Source organism: Astyanax mexicanus, chromosome 19, assembly GCF_023375975.1.
Source record: "Astyanax mexicanus isolate ESR-SI-001 chromosome 19, AstMex3_surface, whole genome shotgun sequence".
Classification (NCBI taxonomy): Eukaryota; Metazoa; Chordata; class Actinopteri; order Characiformes; family Acestrorhamphidae; genus Astyanax; species Astyanax mexicanus.
This window is the reverse complement of record NC_064426.1, coordinates 10,902,501-10,922,651: the sequence shown is the minus strand read 5'-3', so window position 1 is coordinate 10,922,651 and position 20,151 is coordinate 10,902,501. Positions and strand designations below refer to the sequence as shown.

Below are 20,151 nucleotides of genomic sequence, written 5' to 3'. Positions count from 1 at the left end.
ACTGACCCTGCCTGCCCCTGACTACTATTGTAAGTTTAGGATGTGTGATTATTATCTGCGAGTGTCTGTTGTGTGTCTGGCCAGTGTGACATATTGTGACACGCCTACTTTAGACATATAAATGATAATTATTCAATATACCAAAAAGTCTTGTTTATGTTCTTCCACCCCAATTTGCCAGAGAATGAAGGGATATTGCTCCTTTCAAAAACATGATTTGAATTTGACATGTGTTGTATAAATCATGTTCTGTAAAGGAGCAAATCTCATTTAAGTATGCGTTAAGATATTTTAGTAGCTGACATAATAGCAAGGAACATAATATAAAAGTGCAACAGTATAAATAGTGGAGATTTCCTTAATCTACAGGTGTTTAAATCTACAATTTATAGCATTTAAGTAAAGTTTCAATGATAGATGATTCTTGCGCATTCTTTATGCTGTGATGAGTGAAATACACGTTATTAGTGTTTAAATTGATAAGAAAACACATTTTATTTTAAAATATTGTATTATATTATGGTGTTATATCTGACATTAAAATATATATCTATACATATTACATAAAGTTTCCAAAACTGTCAGAAATTTAAATTTTAAAATGAAAAAGTTAAAGTGTTTTAGTAAGTTTAGGTTTAGCAGCTGTTGACTTTGTTTAGGAAATTGTTATATTGTACATTAAATCAATTACAATGTTTCCAACCAGGTTTTTATGAACCTGTATGAGAATGTCAATGGCAAATTCTGAAAGAATGTAATACTCCATATTTATTTAATTCAATAAATAAGAATTTAAATCATGTCACACCTGCTCCCACCTGTAAAGTGTAATCTGTTTGTGTGTTTGCGTATTTAACAGTTAGCTCTCATACATTCTTAAGGGGAACATAAGGTTCATATATTAGGCTGAAGGGGTCCAGCTGGCACTGACTGTTTTGTAGCCCTGTATTATAGTATCATATTATAGTGTAATTCCAGTGATTGCTGACGGAACCTTACGGTCATCAGGGTTCAGAATTAGTACAGCAGTGAATCAGTGTGCTTCACCCTCCTCCTGCTCCTCCTCCTCATCTCTCTCTTTCTTTATTTATTCCTTTTATTACAGTGAAAAGGTAACAATGCTGTCTTTAGCTGCTGAACAATGGGCTGCTGTGCGGATTTGGCATGAAGAACAGGCAGGTGGCACTGCTGGCACTGTTGGCACTGTGGGCACTGTTGGGGCAGGGGGTGGGGGGGGAGTTAGAGCAGGGGCAGCAGGGTCACCTGAGTGTGCACATGTGGGAAAAGTAAAACGTCCAGGTGCATAAATCACCTTTTGGTTGGGGTGTGACGAGACACTAATATCATGAGACGAGACACGATACTGGGTTCACTAGAACGAGACGAGAAAAGATTTAAAAAACTAAATTTTAAAGAAAACGTCAAAAATGAAAAATGGCTTGAAAACTAGAGTTTTATTTGACAAAATCATATAACACAAACTTAACAGACTGGTTTTTCTCACACATTGATTCTATAAGAAATAGAAATAAGAATAAAAAAAATAAATAAAACTTTTCTAGGTCTTATATAGTGCAAACAGTAAGAGCAAACCACAACCAGTCATATTAAGACTATGGTTTGTGTTTTTTTCTCCTAAATCTCTTGTAATTTAACTATGCATAACCATAACCAGTCATATTAAGACTATGCTTGAAGTGAAACAGAGACAGAACATGTTTTTTTAAATACAGTACAGAGCTAAGGGATTAGTATAGCTGCCTATGAAACAGTCACGTGTAGGATTTACTTACAGTATTTACATATGGTTTGTGTCTTGTTGGTCACTCTGTTACCATTTATTGTTTCCACTGGAGCCAAAATATTTCACTGCAGCCAGATATACAACTTAAAAGTAGCAGAAGCATCTTCTATGCAAATGCATGTATTTTCCTCTTCTGCTGAGAGCTGCTCTCACTGCTCAGCCACCACACTCTCTGCTATCGCTACTGTGTTGCCAGATCCCTCTTAAAAAGTCCACACTAAACTGTTTTTTTTTTTTTTTGCGAGACAGGTTTAAGCCTGACGAGAAATATCGTCACGTTTTAATCTTGTCACACCCCTACCTTTTGGCCCAAAGAGTGTTCATTAAAAAACAAAACAGTTTTTATTAATAAAACATGGATCTTAATAATTCTACTCATAATCCTGGAGGTTGAATTAATACAATTGATAAGCATAGGTATATACTTTTACACAAAAAAAAGTAACAGAACCTTTTAGTTCAGTTTCAGTTCAGTTATCATGAGGGCTGACACTTGACACTTTATCGTTAACGCAAATTAATTATGCCACCAAGTTTGACCCCGACTTCTGCTATAATCTGCCCCGCCCCTATCCAGTGCGCAGATTTCTCGGTCCAGTCCTAAACAAACTCTAAAGTGGTTTGATTGTAGTGAGAACATGGTCTGGACTCTATCCAAACCAGCTTTCAAATATACTTCTATTTAATTGAGCTACACTGCTGATAAGGCGCAGTTTAATCTATAATATATCAGCCAGATAACATACTGCTATCCACAAATGCTGTCTCTGCTGCTCCATGCTGTTTACACACTGAGTACCGTATGTGCAACGTGCACTGCCTCTCGACTCCTATTAAAAACAATGTGTTTTAAAGTGCAGAGGCAAGTTTTAGCGTTCTGTGTTAAAGCAGCTTCACACTGAACAGATACACGTTCTGAAACACAGAATCTTCTCACTATATTTATTTTCTTGCTCCCGTGCCAGACTGATCCGTCCAATCAGAGGTGATAACATGCTCACATGGTTTATTGCTGAACATTTTGGTGCATTTAGGTTTATGCCTGTGTGAAACCAAACCAAAGAGAGGGAGAAACGCTCCAAATAAAAAAAAATCATCAACTGATCCGGACTATAGAAACCAACTACAGGTGTGAAAACCAGCACCCAACACTGGTGCTCTAAATCTGCTCTAAAACTTACAATTATAAACTAGTATGTTAACTGACACCACTCATTTAAATATAATTGAATTTTACATTTCTTACATTCATTGTTTTATTTACATATAAATGTACACTAGAAAAACTTACGTCTTAAGAACAAGTGCGATTAATTACAGTTAATCACAGAATATTGTTGTAATAATTTGATTGAACTTTTTTATCGAATGACACCACTACTAATTCATTAATAAAAAATGTAATGTAATCAAACTAATACACTCATTTGTACTGTTCATGTCTTATGTTGAGCACACATTTTATTAAGTGAACATCCATCGTGCAGGCTAGAAAAAGTAGGTTAACTTCTATGATTATGACTTCTCCACAAGTTAACGGAGTTACCTTAAAAGTTGTTCAATTAAGATGAAAAGATTGAAAGTGTGGCTTTTTTACAGGTGCTTTGCCTATTACGAAAAGCCAAACAAACCTGATCACTGAAAAGTCAGAACTTTTGCTACTCTCCTTAGAAACGTGCATCCTGTTAAGAAGAAAGAAGAAAACAGACCACATCCTTAAAGAAATTATAAAGAAGCCAAAGGTAATGACAAAGGAGCTACAGTAGTGTTTAAAAACTCCAAAACACTGCTCTACTCTTAATAAATGTGTATTGTAGTTGGACGAATCAGCGTTTCAGAATTGTTTTGGAAGAAATTGAATTAAAATTGCTCCAGAATAAAGATGAAAAGGACCATCCAGACTGTTATCAGTAAAGGTCAGGGTCTGTCATGGTGTGGGGTTGTGTCACTACACGCCCGTGATGCAGGATTAATGCAGAAAATTACTTTGACGTATTTATGCAACATATGCTACCCTCAAGATGAAATCTTTTACAGAGAGTTTCCTGCATTTTACAACAAGACAATGCACAACCACATGCTGCACACATTACATGACGTGAGTGCAGAAGAAGAGAGTACACGTACTGAACTGAAATGTGCGGTAAGTTGGAGACACAGGAATAGATATACAGTATGCACATGCCTATGCACATAAAACATAAAATTAGGGTTTTGTTATACTGCAAAAATAAAATTAAATATATGCCTGTCCACCTTCACCAGATTAGAAGTACAACTTTGACAAATAAGAAGGTCAATATCTGTGATGGTGAGAGCCTCTACATGATCAAAGTTGAGCAGCTCACAGAGCAGCACTGCACAGTGACAAATGTTCTCCAGACCTGCAACTGCTGACCTCCCATTTTTCATCTCTCCAGCGTTTCTGAAACCTAATCTTTAAGCTTCTTTTTTCACCTCTTCACAAAGGCTGAACAACAGAGGAACGTGTCTCTCCTGAATGAAAGAGAGAACTCCTTCATTTAAACCTAAGAAACTCCTAAGAAGAGCGGAACAAAAGTTTATTTTTTTATTTTTCTACACTGTAAATTTAATAGTGAATAATATATTAAAGATATACAGGAACAAGTGCAGAATTATTCCGTAAACAAAACGTTTTAAAGTTTTATATTTTAGATTCTTCTAAGTAGCACATTTATCTTTAAGGACAGATCTGCACACTCTTGGTATTTTAATCTCAGTGTCTTCATGAGGGAGAGACATCTGGAATAGATTTCTCAGCATCTTGAAGGAGTTCCTGGGGGTGCTGAACAATAGTTGCTGCTTTTTCTTCACGCTGTGAAGCTCCAGCTCATCCCAAATCTCATTTGATCAGGTTTAGATCACGGGATTAACGTGGAGGACAAACACATATGTGTCTCTTAATTATTTTTAAGTCTCAATGTGTTCAAGCTTTTGACTGGTACTGAATATCATAAAGATTTATCAGCAACCAAAGGCATCAGTGGGCTGCAGTAGAGGTGAAGGAAGAGACCCCTGTATAAATGGGGCTGTGGAATCGTGAATAACCCAGTTTTGGCCCAGCTCTGAGGGCCAGCTGAGGGCTTCACATGCTCATACCTCCTCCTAATCGAAACAGATGATAACATAATAAAGCGCTAATGGGAGGAACAAATCTGAGGCGTTTAGCTTACATAACTGTACGGTGAGTAATAAGCAGTGATGCTTTCTTCACATGAAACACTGTGCCAAGGCTACAGCTTATGCCAGGAGCGCTCGGGGTCAACGCGAAACATCCGCAGTCCACATCACCACTGCTGTCTCCTGCACTGGTCAGGCTGGAAACATACGGACCAAAAAGACGACTGATGCAATTTATTGTTTTTAAAGCAAATAATACATTAAAGCTAATATAATCTGGTGCATCTTAATGTAAGAATTTTACCAGTCAGGTTATAAGAAGCAATAAAGCCACTTTTTATTACAGGAGTTTCAGTTTCGTTTCCCAGCAGTATTAGCTTTAGCGGCTAACCACGGCTGTATGGGCTTTTTCTCAATAGATCTACCTTTCATTTTAAAATGCATTAAAAACAGGACCATGCAAACAAACAAACAAAAGCTATGCAACTTAAACCTGCACACAGTGGTGGTCTTTACTCCAGTGACGGACAGTGGAGTTGACTTCCAGTAATGACCCAGGCCGTGCCCTGCCCTCCGGCACCAGTCACTTCTCCCACAGCCAGTTATGATTTAGTGCTGTGAGGTCACAGCGAGGAATGTTCCATGCTCATTAAACAACTCGCTAATCAATTACTGCAGCAGTGATTACATCACGGGCCATGCCCATACAGTATGTCTCCATCCATCTTTACAGCATGCTTTCACAGCAGCCCTGCCCGCACTGCAGCCGGCCAGCCAGCCAGGGTGACCTGAATAAATTACAGCCATGTACAGCAGAGCTCTCACTTTATTCCCCCTGAAAAGTTACACATCCTGCAGAGACTCAATGATACAGCGACGTTTCACACATTTACAGCAAACCACCTACACATCTAATCAGTGTAGTTACTGTTATTAGTGTTATTGTTTATAGGATTTACAGAAAGGGTGCAATCATTAAATTAATATTTAGTAGATCCTTCTTGTACAGAAATAACAGCCTCTAAACTCTTCTTATAGCTTCTAATGAGAGTCTGGCTTCTGGTTGAAGGTATTTATACTCACACTAGGCATGATTTGGTTCATTCGTGCTCCCCCGCTGGCCTGCACTCACACTACGTTTAAACAATCCGTGCCCAAGCACGCTTACATCATTACTCATTGCTCACTTACTCTCTGCACCGGTGTTGCGAAGAATTCAGCACCCCCGCCATAAAAAGCACCCTCTCTTAGGAGAGCGTCTTCTTGACAAAAGTGGAGATAATCTCTTTTAACTTACTCAGAAATACAGGCCAACGGTCATGGTTATCTCAATGATGAATACATACATAACGACATTGTGTGCATCCTCGAGAGGGGTTACTTATCCTGTCGGCAGCGCTGAATTTGGCACAACAACGACAATTTTGTATATAGGAATGTTGCATCGCTAACGTTATCTTGTTCCGTGCTCAGGCATGGATTGCGCGCACACATCATGCATACCGTGCCCGAGTCCAAGTGGGCCAGGGCACGGTTTAGTGTTTGGAGCAATCACGCTAGTCAATCAAGCAGTGCTTTGGGAGGTAACCATGCCTGTGCATGGAACAGATTGCCTAGTGTGAGCACACCCTAAGATATTTACAGCAATAGATATTAAGTTTAAGTTTTAATTCTGCTAAATACATTTATTCATTAATCAACAACATCCTTTAGAGCTGATGATCTTTCCATACTGTGCTTTTCTCACACTGAAGCTTAGACAGGCTAGGCTAATGACCTGTGGTGTAGCGGCACTGTGTTTTCCGGAAGTGACAGAACTCCATCCAGTACCTTTGGGATGAGCCAATATGACCTTCCATGACTATATTTACATCAATGACCAAATAAAACTAGTGGAAAGCCATTCTTATTATGAAATTAACATTACCCACAAACCTTTGGCCTCTATCTATCAGTCAAATTCCACCAGGGGACACTTGGCTAAGCTGGCCTTCAAGGCAAAGCGCTGCCAGCACTGCTGCATCCGAGACGAGCCGCCCCAGCCTTCAGAAGTGGACGGATCTGACATGATGTCAATGTCCTGTCACTTAGCGCTGACTACAGAGTCACACCCCATAAAAATCAGCAACTATCTGGCCATCTTTAAGCTAAGTTGACACTTTGACACGGCCACACGCACACACACGTGATAATTGGACATTGTGTGTGGCCGACGCCAGCCACTGGGGCTCTGTAACTATAGAAACAGGAGGAATGTTCCAGAAAACTCTGAACAAGAGCCCCTCTCGAGACCAGAACGCAAGCCGGCCTTACAGGGCCCATACTGTGGAAATCAAATTTTTCCCTTCATTTTTTCCTCATTCTTGATTTCATATGTCAACATTGTTTAAGCTTCAAAACATTCCACTCAGTTGCACAAAGAAAATCTTCAGTTTCAGTTTATTGTTTGTGATGTCATAAAAAAACAACTCATTTACATCTGCCAACTCAGACTACAGGGTTTAAGCTCCGCCCCTTCACACTGAAGTTTTAAGAAGTGTCTTAGACTGGACTAGTTTTTTTAATGAGGCACAATGCAATACAGACTATCAATATACACTTAAACACACCGTATGTGTGTTTAAGTATTGGGACACCTGCCTATGCATTGTTTCTTTTAAAATCAAGGATAATAAAAGATTTAATCCTGCTTTTGTTGGAGTAACTCTACTCTCTACTGTTCAGTTAAGGTTTTTGTGTCAAATACATGTTGGAGCACTGCTGTAAGGATTTGATTGCATTCAGTGACGAGAACAAGGTCAGTTATTGTGGTCAGAATGTTGGATGATTACCACTCCACCTCATCCCCAACTAAGCCTTTCACGATAAGATTTTTAGTTTTTTGTGGAAGATATATTGTCCCAGAAATGATTGCAATTCACAATATTTTTTTTAATTTTAAGACTATTAAATGCCACTGACATAATAAGAGATGCAAATGTTCTAAAGTCACAGTAACCCTAAATCTGTGCAATTATGCAGTATAAAAAGCGTTTATAAATTTAAAACTGCTACAGTTTAGCTCTTCTCACTAACACTGAAGTTATAAGGAGTGTTTCAGGTTGTTTCGTTACTGATGGAATGAGTCATGATACATGGTAGCCAATCAGGAGAGTGCATATTTGCACTCAAAATCACAGTAACATAAAATAATCTGTCCAATTCTTTGGCACAAAAAGAGATTGGAAAATTTGAAATGTATGTGCATCAGTCTTAAATGGAAAGTTACAAACTGTGTTTTATTAGAATTTCAGAATTGCATTGTATTAAGACATGCTGGAATATCTATTAAAGCATAGCATGAGGAGAGCTTGGACAATCAAAAAACTGCTGTAGTGTAGTTCCACCCACACTAAATATATAAGAAGCGTTTCATTGTGTGCTACCTATTAAATAAGGCATAATGAAGGGCAGCCAATCAGTAAAGGGCTCATTTACGTCTGTTTTGTAAGGACAGTAAGGGACAGTAATAAAAACAGATTTGTTTGAATCTGCAACACAGATTGGTTGGGAAATTTAAAAACTGCTGCTGTTTAGCTCTGCCCATTCTCTCTGAAGTTATATGGAGTGTTTCAGAGCGGGTTACCCATTGGGTGACATATGCAACACAGGCTGGTTTAACTCTAAGGGACCTCTGAAGAAAACAAAAACAAGGAAAATGGAGTATATGGGCCTTTAAATCCGTGGCACAGCTCATGGATAAACACTGGAATGTTACTAAGTTATCCCTAATCCTAAATGTTCACCCTAAAGACTCTTCCAGGCACATCTCCAGCTCCGAAACGATAAAAACCTGCAACCTGCGGCCAAACGGCCCGAAGGCCAATCAAAGGGCCGGCCGCTTAGCGAGGCAGTGTGATGAATCAGCAGCTGACGGAAGGCTGGAACGCTGCGTGTTTTGGGGGATTTGAGTGTTGTGGTTGTTTTGGGTGCGCTCGGGGGAGGCTTTAGCAGCGGAAAGCTGAGGGCTTTCTTTCCTCTTCATGGTGCCTGTGCGACGATAATGGATTCTCTGCAGCAGTGAAACTTAACTCAGCCAAACAGACGCTGCCACCTGAGCGCCATTCCCACAATTCCCCAAGACTTTAACTTGGGCTCAGATGTTGTGGGGGCGAGAGGGAGGGGGGCGAGAGGTGGGGGCGAGGGAGGTTCACCGTTTCGTGTTTGTGACATCTCCCTCGACTGGAGCAGACGCCGGACAGAGCGTGGAGAATCGAAGTGATCTGAGTAACTCAATCCTCCTCCACCCAGAACACACTTTCCACACTGCCCTATACAATACGTCTCCTCCCCCTCTGTGCTGCCATGGTTATACAGAGAAACAAAGCGTATACACAGGGTACCCCCTTCTGCCCCTGTGCCCTGTCTCCACACACACACACACACACATATATGCATATATAGTAGGCAAATCCATTTGAAAGTGGTCATGGCATATAGAATTGGTGTAAGCTTAAAAAAAAAACGATATAAATTATTAGTTAAGAGAAAATTAATAGTTTATTTTCTCTAAATAGTTCTTAATCTTAATAAATTACAGGTTTATTTTCTAAATATTGTGAATAATAACTTAGTGCCACAAGATCTGTTAATCTAACTAATTATTGTAAATTAGTGGCCAATTAGGATTTTGACCAATTTTCTCAATTAGCCTTTTTTTCTAACAAAAAGTTTGTCACATTTGAATAAAAATATTTTCTCAAAGAATTTATGTTTCTCAACACATTTTGGAATCAATTGACCCAGGATTTTAACTATTTTTATAAATTATTAGAAATAAATAAACTGATTCCTCAAAAATCTTTTAGGGCATTTTTTTTTAAACATTAGCTAATTTTAAGAATTTTACCTAATATGCTGAATTTATGATTTCCTATCTAGAGATTTTGACATTTGGTTATTTTTATTTTTTTTATTAATAAACAGTAGATTTTGTATTGACTAAATTTAACATTATAAAGTATTACGTTAGAAAATATTCTTCATTATATGGCAAAAAGCCATTTTCATCCATTTCAATGTTATGAGTTTTTTATTTTAATGTAAAGGGTGTTAATAGTTAAATTCACACATGATATTCATATTCCTCCATTATTACGATTTATATGAGATTTTAGTGTGTGTGTAAATGTTTTGTAAATGGATTTATAATACAGAGATGTGGAATAAACTTTTTCTGCTTACCTCCTCTCATTATCATCCAGATGGGCGAACAGCACATTCTTAGAGATGGCCTTAGCCAAGGCTGTCATCGTCTTGTAGTCCTTCGGGATGACCTGCATACATTATAAACAACACAAACATGACCATAAAGACCACCTTTACCTCTTCTCAATGAAAACAAGAAAACCACACACACACACACACACACACATATGCACCCAAGCTCCATCAGCAATTTATAGATTATCGCACAATCCAGACTAAAGCATGAAACATGTGAGTGTGGCTTTTCTCTTATTTTCTGTTGCTTTTGTCTATCCAAACACTCCAAAAATTGGTTTCTTACAATCCCAATTCCAGGGAAGTTGGACAAGACAAGACATTCAATGTTTAAAAAGATAAACTTTTTTTTAAACGTCTTTTGCGAATATTCACTCATTTTGAATTTGATGCTGCAACACGTTCTAAAGAAGTTGTAACAGAGGCAAAAAAGACTGGAAAAATCGAGGCATGCTCAAAAACACCTCTTTGTAACATTCCACAGGTGAACAGTTCATTTGGAAACAGGTGAGTGTCATGATTGGGTATAAAGGAGCATCTCTGATAGGCTTAGTCATTTACTTTATAAACAACAGCGTGAGCAAATAATCCAACAGTTTAAGAACAACGTTTTACATCATGCATTTGCATCATCTACAGTCCATAATATCATCAAAACATTCAGAGAGTCTGGAGGAATCTCTCTGCAAGTAAGCGGCAAGGAATCAACACTGAATGTCTGTGACCTTCGATCTCTCAGGTGGCGCTGCATTAAAACCCCACATCATTCTGTAACAAATATTAATTACCACAGGATCTCAGGAATACTTCAGAAAACCATCGTCAATGAACACAGCCCTGTGTCCTGTGGTCTGACGAGTTCTCATTTCTATTCGTTTTTAGAAATCCTAGAGGTTGTGTCCTAGGAGCCAAAGAGGAAAAGAACTACCTGCATTGTTATCAGGGCAAAGATCAAAAGCTGCATCTCTGATGGTATGGTGGTGTGTTAGTGCCTATGGCATTGGTAACCTGTGCATCTGTGAAGCTCAAACGCACAAAAAACGACACAGAGACCCCAGACTGCTGAACAATTAAAGTTACAGTATACATGAAGCAAGAATGGGGAAGAATTACAGCTACAAAACTTCAACAATTAGTGTCCTCAGTTCCTAAACGCTTATTGAGTTTTGTTAAAAGGAAAGGTGATGGAACACAATGGTACACATGAGATAGATAGATAGACCTATATGGCCTGAGGGACAAAAGACTTTCGGAGTCTGTCTGTGGAGCAGGACTGGGACAGTAGTCTGCCGCTGAATGAGCTCCTCTGCCTGGTGATGGTGCTGTGCAGAGGCTGGTGGACATTGTCCATGATGTTCAGCAGCTTGCTGAGTGCCTTCCTGAGTGCTCTCCTCTCTGTCTCCTGAGTGCTCTCATGTCCCCTGTCTGAACTTCTTTAAAACATGTTGCATCAAATTCAAAATTAGTAAATATTTGTAAAAAAAAAAATATATATATACACATATATATACACATATATATGTGTATATATATATACACATATATATGTGTATATATATATATATATATATATATATATATATATATATATATATATATATATTTACATATTTATAGAATTATTATACGGTTATAGAATTACAGTAAACTGCAAATAAATAAACAAAATGCAATTTTTTTCTGTTTTCTTCTGTTCATTATTAAATAAATCTAAACTAAATGTTACACTATATTACCTGGTACTGATTTCTGTTGTCTGAAAACTTTGAAATGTGGTTTATTACGATTCATACATAAAGAAAAAATAAACTGTATCAAAGCAAAGTTTGTATGAACTCTCCAGTAGATTAGGCAAGATCCATGGTCTACATTAGAAAAAAGCAAAAATAAATTTAGACTACTATTATTTTATGAGTGAGAGGTCTTTCTGACAACAGTTTATTTAAACCTTAGCTAACCTAAATGCTGGTAATATGTTACTATACTAAAGACATTTTTATTGCAGTATATTGTCATTGTGGCTATTCGCTGTGCTCTGATCACTGACCTCGAATTTAAAGCAAGCACACACTACCAGACGCTGCACCCAGGCAGAAGCTGAGCTCAGTGAAAGTGCAGTGATTACAGGATATTTCTGAACAGGCGTCTCAACACAAGCCTTAACAAAGTGAAGGAAAGAGGCAGAGACACCTAATAACAAACAGTGCTTGGACTGCACAGATTGACTGATCTGCTACACAACACACTTTCAAAAACTTTTTTTTTTAAAGACATTCTTTAATATATTAATATTTGGGTGGGACAAATCTACTTGTCTTTGATATTGAGTGATATTCATTACTCTTGACATTGTGAAAGGGATTAAAGTGAAACTTATTGTGAAGCATTGATCTTACACACATCGCAAACCACTCAGTCATTAAAAAGACTGTGTGACCAGCCTAAACTAAATATTAGATTTGGTCAGAAAATAGGATTTGGGACACTTTTACCTGCAGTGTAAACACAGCTTTAGATTTCATATATGTATAGTACAGTACGGAGAGAATTATATTACTTAAAACATATTAACAACAAGTAGTGTATCAATGATATAGCTTGTTGGAGTTAAGCAGGATAGTCAAAATTGTCTGAGAAGGAACATCACCTTTGATATTTTCAGGTTCACAACAGCCTGCATGGATCTGATGGGATCTTCTCAACAGCTGCTTACAAATGCACTTACATTACACTCACATCTCTCTAACTGCTGAGAGCTTCTCTTCAAGGACGTTCTAAGAGCGCCTTCTAAATTCATTTCTGGGAGAAATTTCCTTCACAAGTGTCCCGTTGATTTAGGCTGGGAGGAGAGCTGCACGTCTGAAAGCATTAATGTAATTGGCAGTGCAGCACACACTGCTGAGGGCCAGCAGCACTGTGTCACGCTCGCCATTTAGCATTACTGCTGAACCATGTTCAGGTAACTACTCTTTATGAGTGTGGGTGGGTGGTAGCATGATTTTTTTTGTTTTACCATCATAGCAGAGACACAGAGTCATTGGAGGTACTCTATGATATATACGAGTGCAGCTAAAAAAATAAAATATAATTGAAAAGTTACTTTATTTCCGTAATTCAGTTCAACACGTAAAGCGTATTATTATATCAATGTATTAAACACAGAGTGATCTATTTTAAGTGTTTATTTATTTTATTGTTGATGATTAGGGCTTACAGCCAATGAAAACTCAAAAATCATTGTTTTACAAAATTTTATGATTATATAAGGCCAATTGGTACTTTTGGCAGTGTGGCCAGTGTGCCAAGTCCTGCTGGAAAATAAAATCTGCACCTTCATAAAAGTTGTCAGCAGAGGGAAGCATGAAGTGCTGTAAGATTTTGTGGAAAAACAAAACTGCACTGACTTTAGACTTGATAATAAAACACAGTGGATCAACACCAGCAGATGACAGACATGTCTCTTCAAACCATCACTGATCATCAGTAAATTTCACATTTCATTTGTAAATTAAGGGAGCAGAGTCTGGAGGAAGAGTGGAGAGACACACTGTCCAAGCTGCTTGAGGTCTAGTGTGAAGTTTCCACCAATCAGTGATGATTTGGAGAGACATGTCATCTGCTGGTGTTGGTCCACTGTGTTTTATCTTACAGCACTTCATGCTTCCCTCTGCTGACAACTTTTATGGAGATGTGGATTTCATTTTCCAGCAGGACTTGGCACACTGCCCACACTGCCAAAAGTACCAATTAGTTTCATATAATATTCAAATTGTTTTGAGGTACTGATGGGTATTTTGCCGTCCGACAGTGCTACACTGAGGAACTCCTAAGTGCTCCGGTAAGCCAGGGCACCATCAGCTAGCGGTTTGTCCCATGTTGTCCCATATCTGCAGGTTACATTCCAATATAGTTACGTCTGAATGCCGAAAGAGCTAGCACTCAACACGGTTAGTGGGTAACTAATGCTGCTCCAGCAGTGCTAGCCAGTGTTAGCAGCAGGATACAATTCGATATACTCACCTCTAAACGGCGAAAGAGCTAATCCTTAGTGTGGTTAGCGGGAAATACAAATGCTGCTCCAGCAGTGATAGCTAGAGTTAGCATCAGGCTACAAGATGATAATACTAATCTCTAAACGATGAAAGAGCTAGCACTTAGTGTGGTTAGTGGGAAATGCTAATGCTGCTTCAGCAGTGCTAAACAGGGTAAGCAGCAAGCTACAGGCTGATAATACTCACATTTGAATGGCAAAAGAGCAAGCACTTAGCACAGTTAGCGGCTAATGCTACTTAGAGAACTAAACTTTTTAAGTGCACCTTATAGTGCGAAAAATACGTTGTTATTATTATTATTATTATTATTATTATTATTATTATTATTATTATTATTACTACCACTACTAGTGTAATTATATCAGAACATCTAAGTATAACAGAATTGTGTGAAGGTAAAAAGATTTTTTAAAATAAATTATATTAATTTATTGGAAAATATTTACAGATTTTTAGCTATTTTAGCGATGCATTTTATGTTGTGGTAAAACCATTTAGTGAATAGATTGTTTTAATAAATAGAATTAAATCTAATAGCTGCTTTTGAAGCAGATTTTCTTTTTTTACAATAAATACACAAATCCCACTTTTTATACAATTCAAATCAGATAAGAGAAGTTGACACCCCTTCTAACTAAGGAAAACCTGTTAAAAGTAAGAAAACATTTGAGATGTGACCCTGCAGGTAGCAGAGACCACAGTGAGCAGCAGAGGCTGTGGCCCACGCTTCACTGATCTCACAATTACAAGCTGCTGACATGCAACAACCTCAGTGTCATTAGCCCACAATTAAGAGCCTGTCATATTAATCACATCCTAATGAGCGGCTGAGAGGAGACAGGGGCGGAGGAGGAGTGAAAACAGAGCTTTGACAACAAGAAGGACCTGTTTACACTTCTACATCCTTCCACCATGATCTGATCACGCCCTCGGCTGACGGAGGATCAGAGATCCACCAAGTGCCTGTGTGTTCTGCATGATTTCTCACCTTCCGGACGTAGCTGACCGCATCCTCCTCTGTGTAAACCTCGGCACTGACCCCGCCCCTCCTGCGCCGGGCCTTGACCACAGGGTTTGGAGGTGGAGGGGAAACCTCGTCATCATGGGAGTCCGACTGAGAACTGGACTTCTGTCGGGCCAAAATCTGCTTGCATTCTTCCTGCAGAGATGAAAGAGGAAGAAAAAGAAAGACAGGGGTGGTTAGTAGAGTTTCTCCGTACTTTCAAATTGAGTTACTCTTCTCAGGATCAGCCCACACAATTTATACTCTCTAAAAGAGGCTTTTAAGAAAAGTGTGCTGAGTAGGGATGGATGACGTGGCCCTAAATTAACATCACATTATTTCAGAGTGATTTTGTGATAACAATATTCTTGGCGATATATTTTTTTTTTTTTGCCCTCAGATTCCCTTTATTTGAGTTTATCTCTACAGGAATCACCAGCCTAATCTGTTGTTTTGAGAATCTGACTGATGTTCATTCTCACTCACTCTTTCTCACATCCTGCAGTTTTTGGAAATAATACATGAAAAGATATATAATATATATTTATATAAAAACATATATATTTATATATATATAAAACATCAAAGCACAATTTTCCCATCAATTGTATGGTGAAACCAGCAGTGAACTACACAGATCTATAAAGCTATATGTTAGTATTTGTTTCTCGTCACCGGGTCACATACATAAAAATATAAAATATATTGATTAATAACTAGTTTTGTCCAGTGCTTTAAATGCCACTCACAGCTGGAGACACATAAGTCCGACACACAAGGACCTATGATTTTTTCATAATTACGTGATGTTTATTTCAAAATTACAACATCTTATGTTATTTTAACAACATCACAAATCATAAATAGGAGATATGTTTATTTCATAACTAGACTGCAGTTCCTACAAAAACTGCGAGTGTGATTGCAGTGCTGGCCGGGGTACCCAAACTTTTGACCAATGGCTCCATTACACACAGTACTGGAGCTCTGGGATGTCCAAACTTTTTAACAACATTACAACTCATAACTCTCTTTTTCCCAGAATGTACCTGAATGAACTGTTGATTTGGCCACTCCTAAGATTTTCACTATATCTCTAAAGAATTTATTCTATTTTTCAGGTTAATGATGGTCTGTTTCTCTTCCACTGAGAGCATCTTGGACCGCATGTTGTGGGTTCACAGCAACAGCTTTCAAATGCAAATGGCACACCTGAAATCAATTCCAGTTCTTTTACCTGTTTAAATGATGATGGATTAACAAGGTTATAGCTCATACACCCTTTAAAATAGCTATTGAGATAATGTGTCCAATTACTTTTGAGCCCCTGGAATGAAGAGGCTTTGTTGTTAAGTTAGGTGGCAATTCCTAAACACTATATTTCATATTTGTCTTCCACCCGTTGAGTTAAATCTGAAAGTCTACACCTCAGTTGCATGTCATTTGCCTCATTTCAAATCTAATTTGGTGGCTTGAAGAGCCCAAATCTTTTAGGTCCAAATATTTATGAACCTAACTGTACAGTAAAACCTGTTGTGTATTAAAATGATTTGTGTGTTTAAACCACTCTATAGGACTACAGGAACATCACTATGCACTCTACACAATATTTGCACAAAAAAAAGGCTGACAGTTTACAGGTGCGGCCAGAGAGTCTGAATCCGACAGTGTGAACAGTTGAGATTTAGAATCAGGACAACTCATATAATGCAACATTAGCCTTTTCAGGTTCATCCTGGTGATGGTGTCTGTAGTGCTCCACCATAGACTGTATATAGCTGGACAGAGCATTGTCTCTCCAAAGTGAAGCCACCACAGGTCGGGCGCCCCCTGCTGTTCGGTTGCAGAAAGCTGTATAACCCCCACCCATCCCCATAGGTTTCAATGGCAAAACAGACAACTTTCAATCACGTTTTTTTCTAATATACTGTAATTCTACCTCCATTATTTAAATGCAACAGCTAGTGTAACCTCTGCTTATATTGTTAAATTGTTATTTCCCCACAGAATTCGTTTTTTAAAACGTTATTCAGCTCTATTCAAAACAGGTGTGGTTATTGAAAAACAGGTGTGGTTATGGGCGGGACCAATAAAAGATTGTCAGCTCCGCTCCGCTCCGCTCGGCAGCCTGTTACTCCGAGGCAGCCCTCAGGGGCGGGGTTATTTAAATGAGTAGGCTGTCTCTCCACAGTCTTTCTCCCTCCTCTGGTCTCTACTGGGCAGACTCGGGTTCCAGGATCGCCAACATGGCGGAAGATTTTGGCTTCATTTTCACTGAACGAATGGGAACGGCGACACGGCATCCATCTTTTTTTACAGTCTCTGTGCTCCACAAACTTTAAACAGTCCCCAAAAATAAAATGTGAAGATAAAAGTCCATTCCAAGTACAGATATTTTGACAAAAGCCATTCTATCCCCTCTAGTGGAAACAGTTTCTCATTAGGTTAAATGGGATTTTTGTCAGCTAGACAAAACTTCACAAAAGGACAATTAGGAACTAGTCTGATCTGTCCTGCTGGTGTCCTCCTGCTGTTCCGTGGGAGAATGAGGCAGCAGACTGTCGTAAACACATGCAGGTGCAGTTTGCTTTTTTTTCTGTTTTTTTTTTTTTCCTGTTTTTTTTTTCCTGTTTTTTAACCTTTCATAATTCATCCTGCTGAATAATTCACTGACACCGCTAACGACAACAGGGTGCGCATGTGTGTGTCAGCGTCTGAGCCGACCGAGACCCAGGGTGAGGGTGCCAAGTGCATGAGCGCAGGACGCAGACGGCGAGTGTGTGTGAGCATGTGTTTACGTGCACTCAGACGCACGTGTTTGTGCTTAAATGCAGCTGCAGATGCCGCAGCCAAATGCTGACAAAGAGACCCAGACACAAAAGAACTGGGCACGAATAGAACACACTGCAGTACAGCACAGCACTGCTACCTGCTGACACACACACACACATAAACACACACACACCTGCATGTACAACCCTAATTTAAAAAAAGTTGGGACTAGTGCTCGGCGATATGGGAAAAATCATATATCACGATCATGATAACGATATATATCATGATATACCACATTTAAGTATGTTTTCAGTTATTTAAAAAAAAATATGACAAAATAATATCATTGCTTACTTTTTTTCCAAATTTATTTCAAAGTGGCATTAAACCCAACTTTTACAAATGAGAATTATTACCTTTTAGTGCAGCAATACATATGTATCAAATGAAAACAGATGAGGTAGATCCAGTAGCTTATTTTTTCTTAAGAACAATGCGTCCCTATTGTTCAGCTCTCATGAGTTTAATAACGTAAAGCAGCGTCATGACGCAAAACCACATTATGAAGCTTTTTTTACGAAGATTCACTTTATTATCACTTATATAAACCAAGCAAATCTCATAGACCTATATTTTATTCACAAAAGACCATAGAACACAAATCAGAAAAGTGAGACATTTTACTATTTATAGAAAAACATTAACTCATTCAGAGCTTGTTGGAAGAAACACATCTCAAAGTTAGGAGCAACTTGAAAACTAAGTGATACTAAAAAAAGACAGCTGCAATGTGAGCAATTTGCAACTACCTCACATGACTTTATTTATTTTTATTTATTTATTTATTTTTAAGTTAACTTTTTAGTTTTTTTTTATGTTGCTTTGTTTTAGCTGTTTTTGTTATTTTATTTTATATTGTACATCTTTATTTTTATACATAATATCATAATATCATTATCCTATACAAAAGAGTTAGAGAATCTGGAGAAATCCCTGTGTGCAATGGACAAAGCTGATATGTTTAATATTGGATGCTGGTGATCCTCAGACCCTCAGGTTCGGGTCTGTACAAGAAATCACTGCATGGGTTCAGGAGCACTTTCAGAAATCTCTGTCTGTGAACACATTGTTTGTAAACAGGTTCATCCTGGTGATGGTGTCTGTAGTGCTCCACCATAGACTGTATATAGCTGGACAGAGCATCGTCTCTCCAAAGTGAAGCCACCACAGGTCGGGCGCCCCCTGCTGTTCGGTTGCAGAAAGCTGTATAACCCCCACCCATCCCCATAGGTTTCAATGGCAAAACAGACAACTTTCAATCACGTTTTTTTCTAATATACTGTAATTCTACCTCCATTATTTAAATGCAACAGCTAGTGTAACCTCTGCTTATATTGTTAAATTGTTATTTCCCCACAGAACTCGTTTTTTAAAACGTTATTCAGCTCTATTCAAAACAGGTGTGGTTATTGAAAAACAGGTGTGGTTATGGGCGGGACCAATAAAAGATTGTCAGCTCCGCTCCGCTCCGCTCCGCTCCGCTCGGCAGCCTGTTACTCCGAGGCAGCCCTGATATTATGATATTATGTAAACAGTAATTTGTCCTTGTGTGTCAGTGCAGTGTGTTGTTAGGTGGAGTTTCAGAGTCTTACAGCTTCCGGAATGAAGCTGTTTCTCAGTCTGGTTGTTTTGCACTTTTTGCTCCGAAGCCTTCAGCCTGAGGGGAGCGGGACAAAAAGTGCATGTGCTGGGTGGGTGGAATACTCCCTGATGCAGATGGCCCTCTTCCTGCATCTGGAGGTGTAGATGTCTGTGGTGCTGGGGAGGCTGACTACAACTATCCTCTGTGTAGCCTTCACCACCCTCTGCAGAGCTTTCCTGTCTGCAGCAGAGCAGCTTCCATGCCACACGTTGATGCTGGAGCACACAACGCTCTCCACCACACATCTGTAGAAGGAGGTGAGGACTGCACTACTGATCTTCTTATAGGGCGTTTTTTCCTGGCTGCGTCCCAATTCACTAGCCGGGTAGCAGCGGTAGTGTATTGAACACGATCCTAAAGATACGGGTTCGAACCAGCGTGAGGAGTGGTGTGTTTATTTATTTATTTTTTT

The 20,151-nt window shown here is 38.7% G+C and overlaps 1 protein-coding gene across 1 annotated transcript in view; it reads right to left on the bottom strand.

The window, feature by feature from the left end:
- The window catches only part of prkar1b (protein kinase, cAMP-dependent, regulatory, type I, beta), a 149,186-nt gene that overhangs the window by 90,863 nt on the left and 38,172 nt on the right, over positions 1-20,151 (bottom strand). The window contains exons 3-4 of the mRNA XM_022666224.2: positions 15,248-15,418; positions 10,169-10,260 (exon numbers count right to left, since the gene is read on the bottom strand). Coding sequence (XP_022521945.1) covers positions 10,169-10,260; positions 15,248-15,418 — 263 coding nt within the window. The remainder of the gene's footprint in view (positions 1-10,168; positions 10,261-15,247; positions 15,419-20,151) is intronic.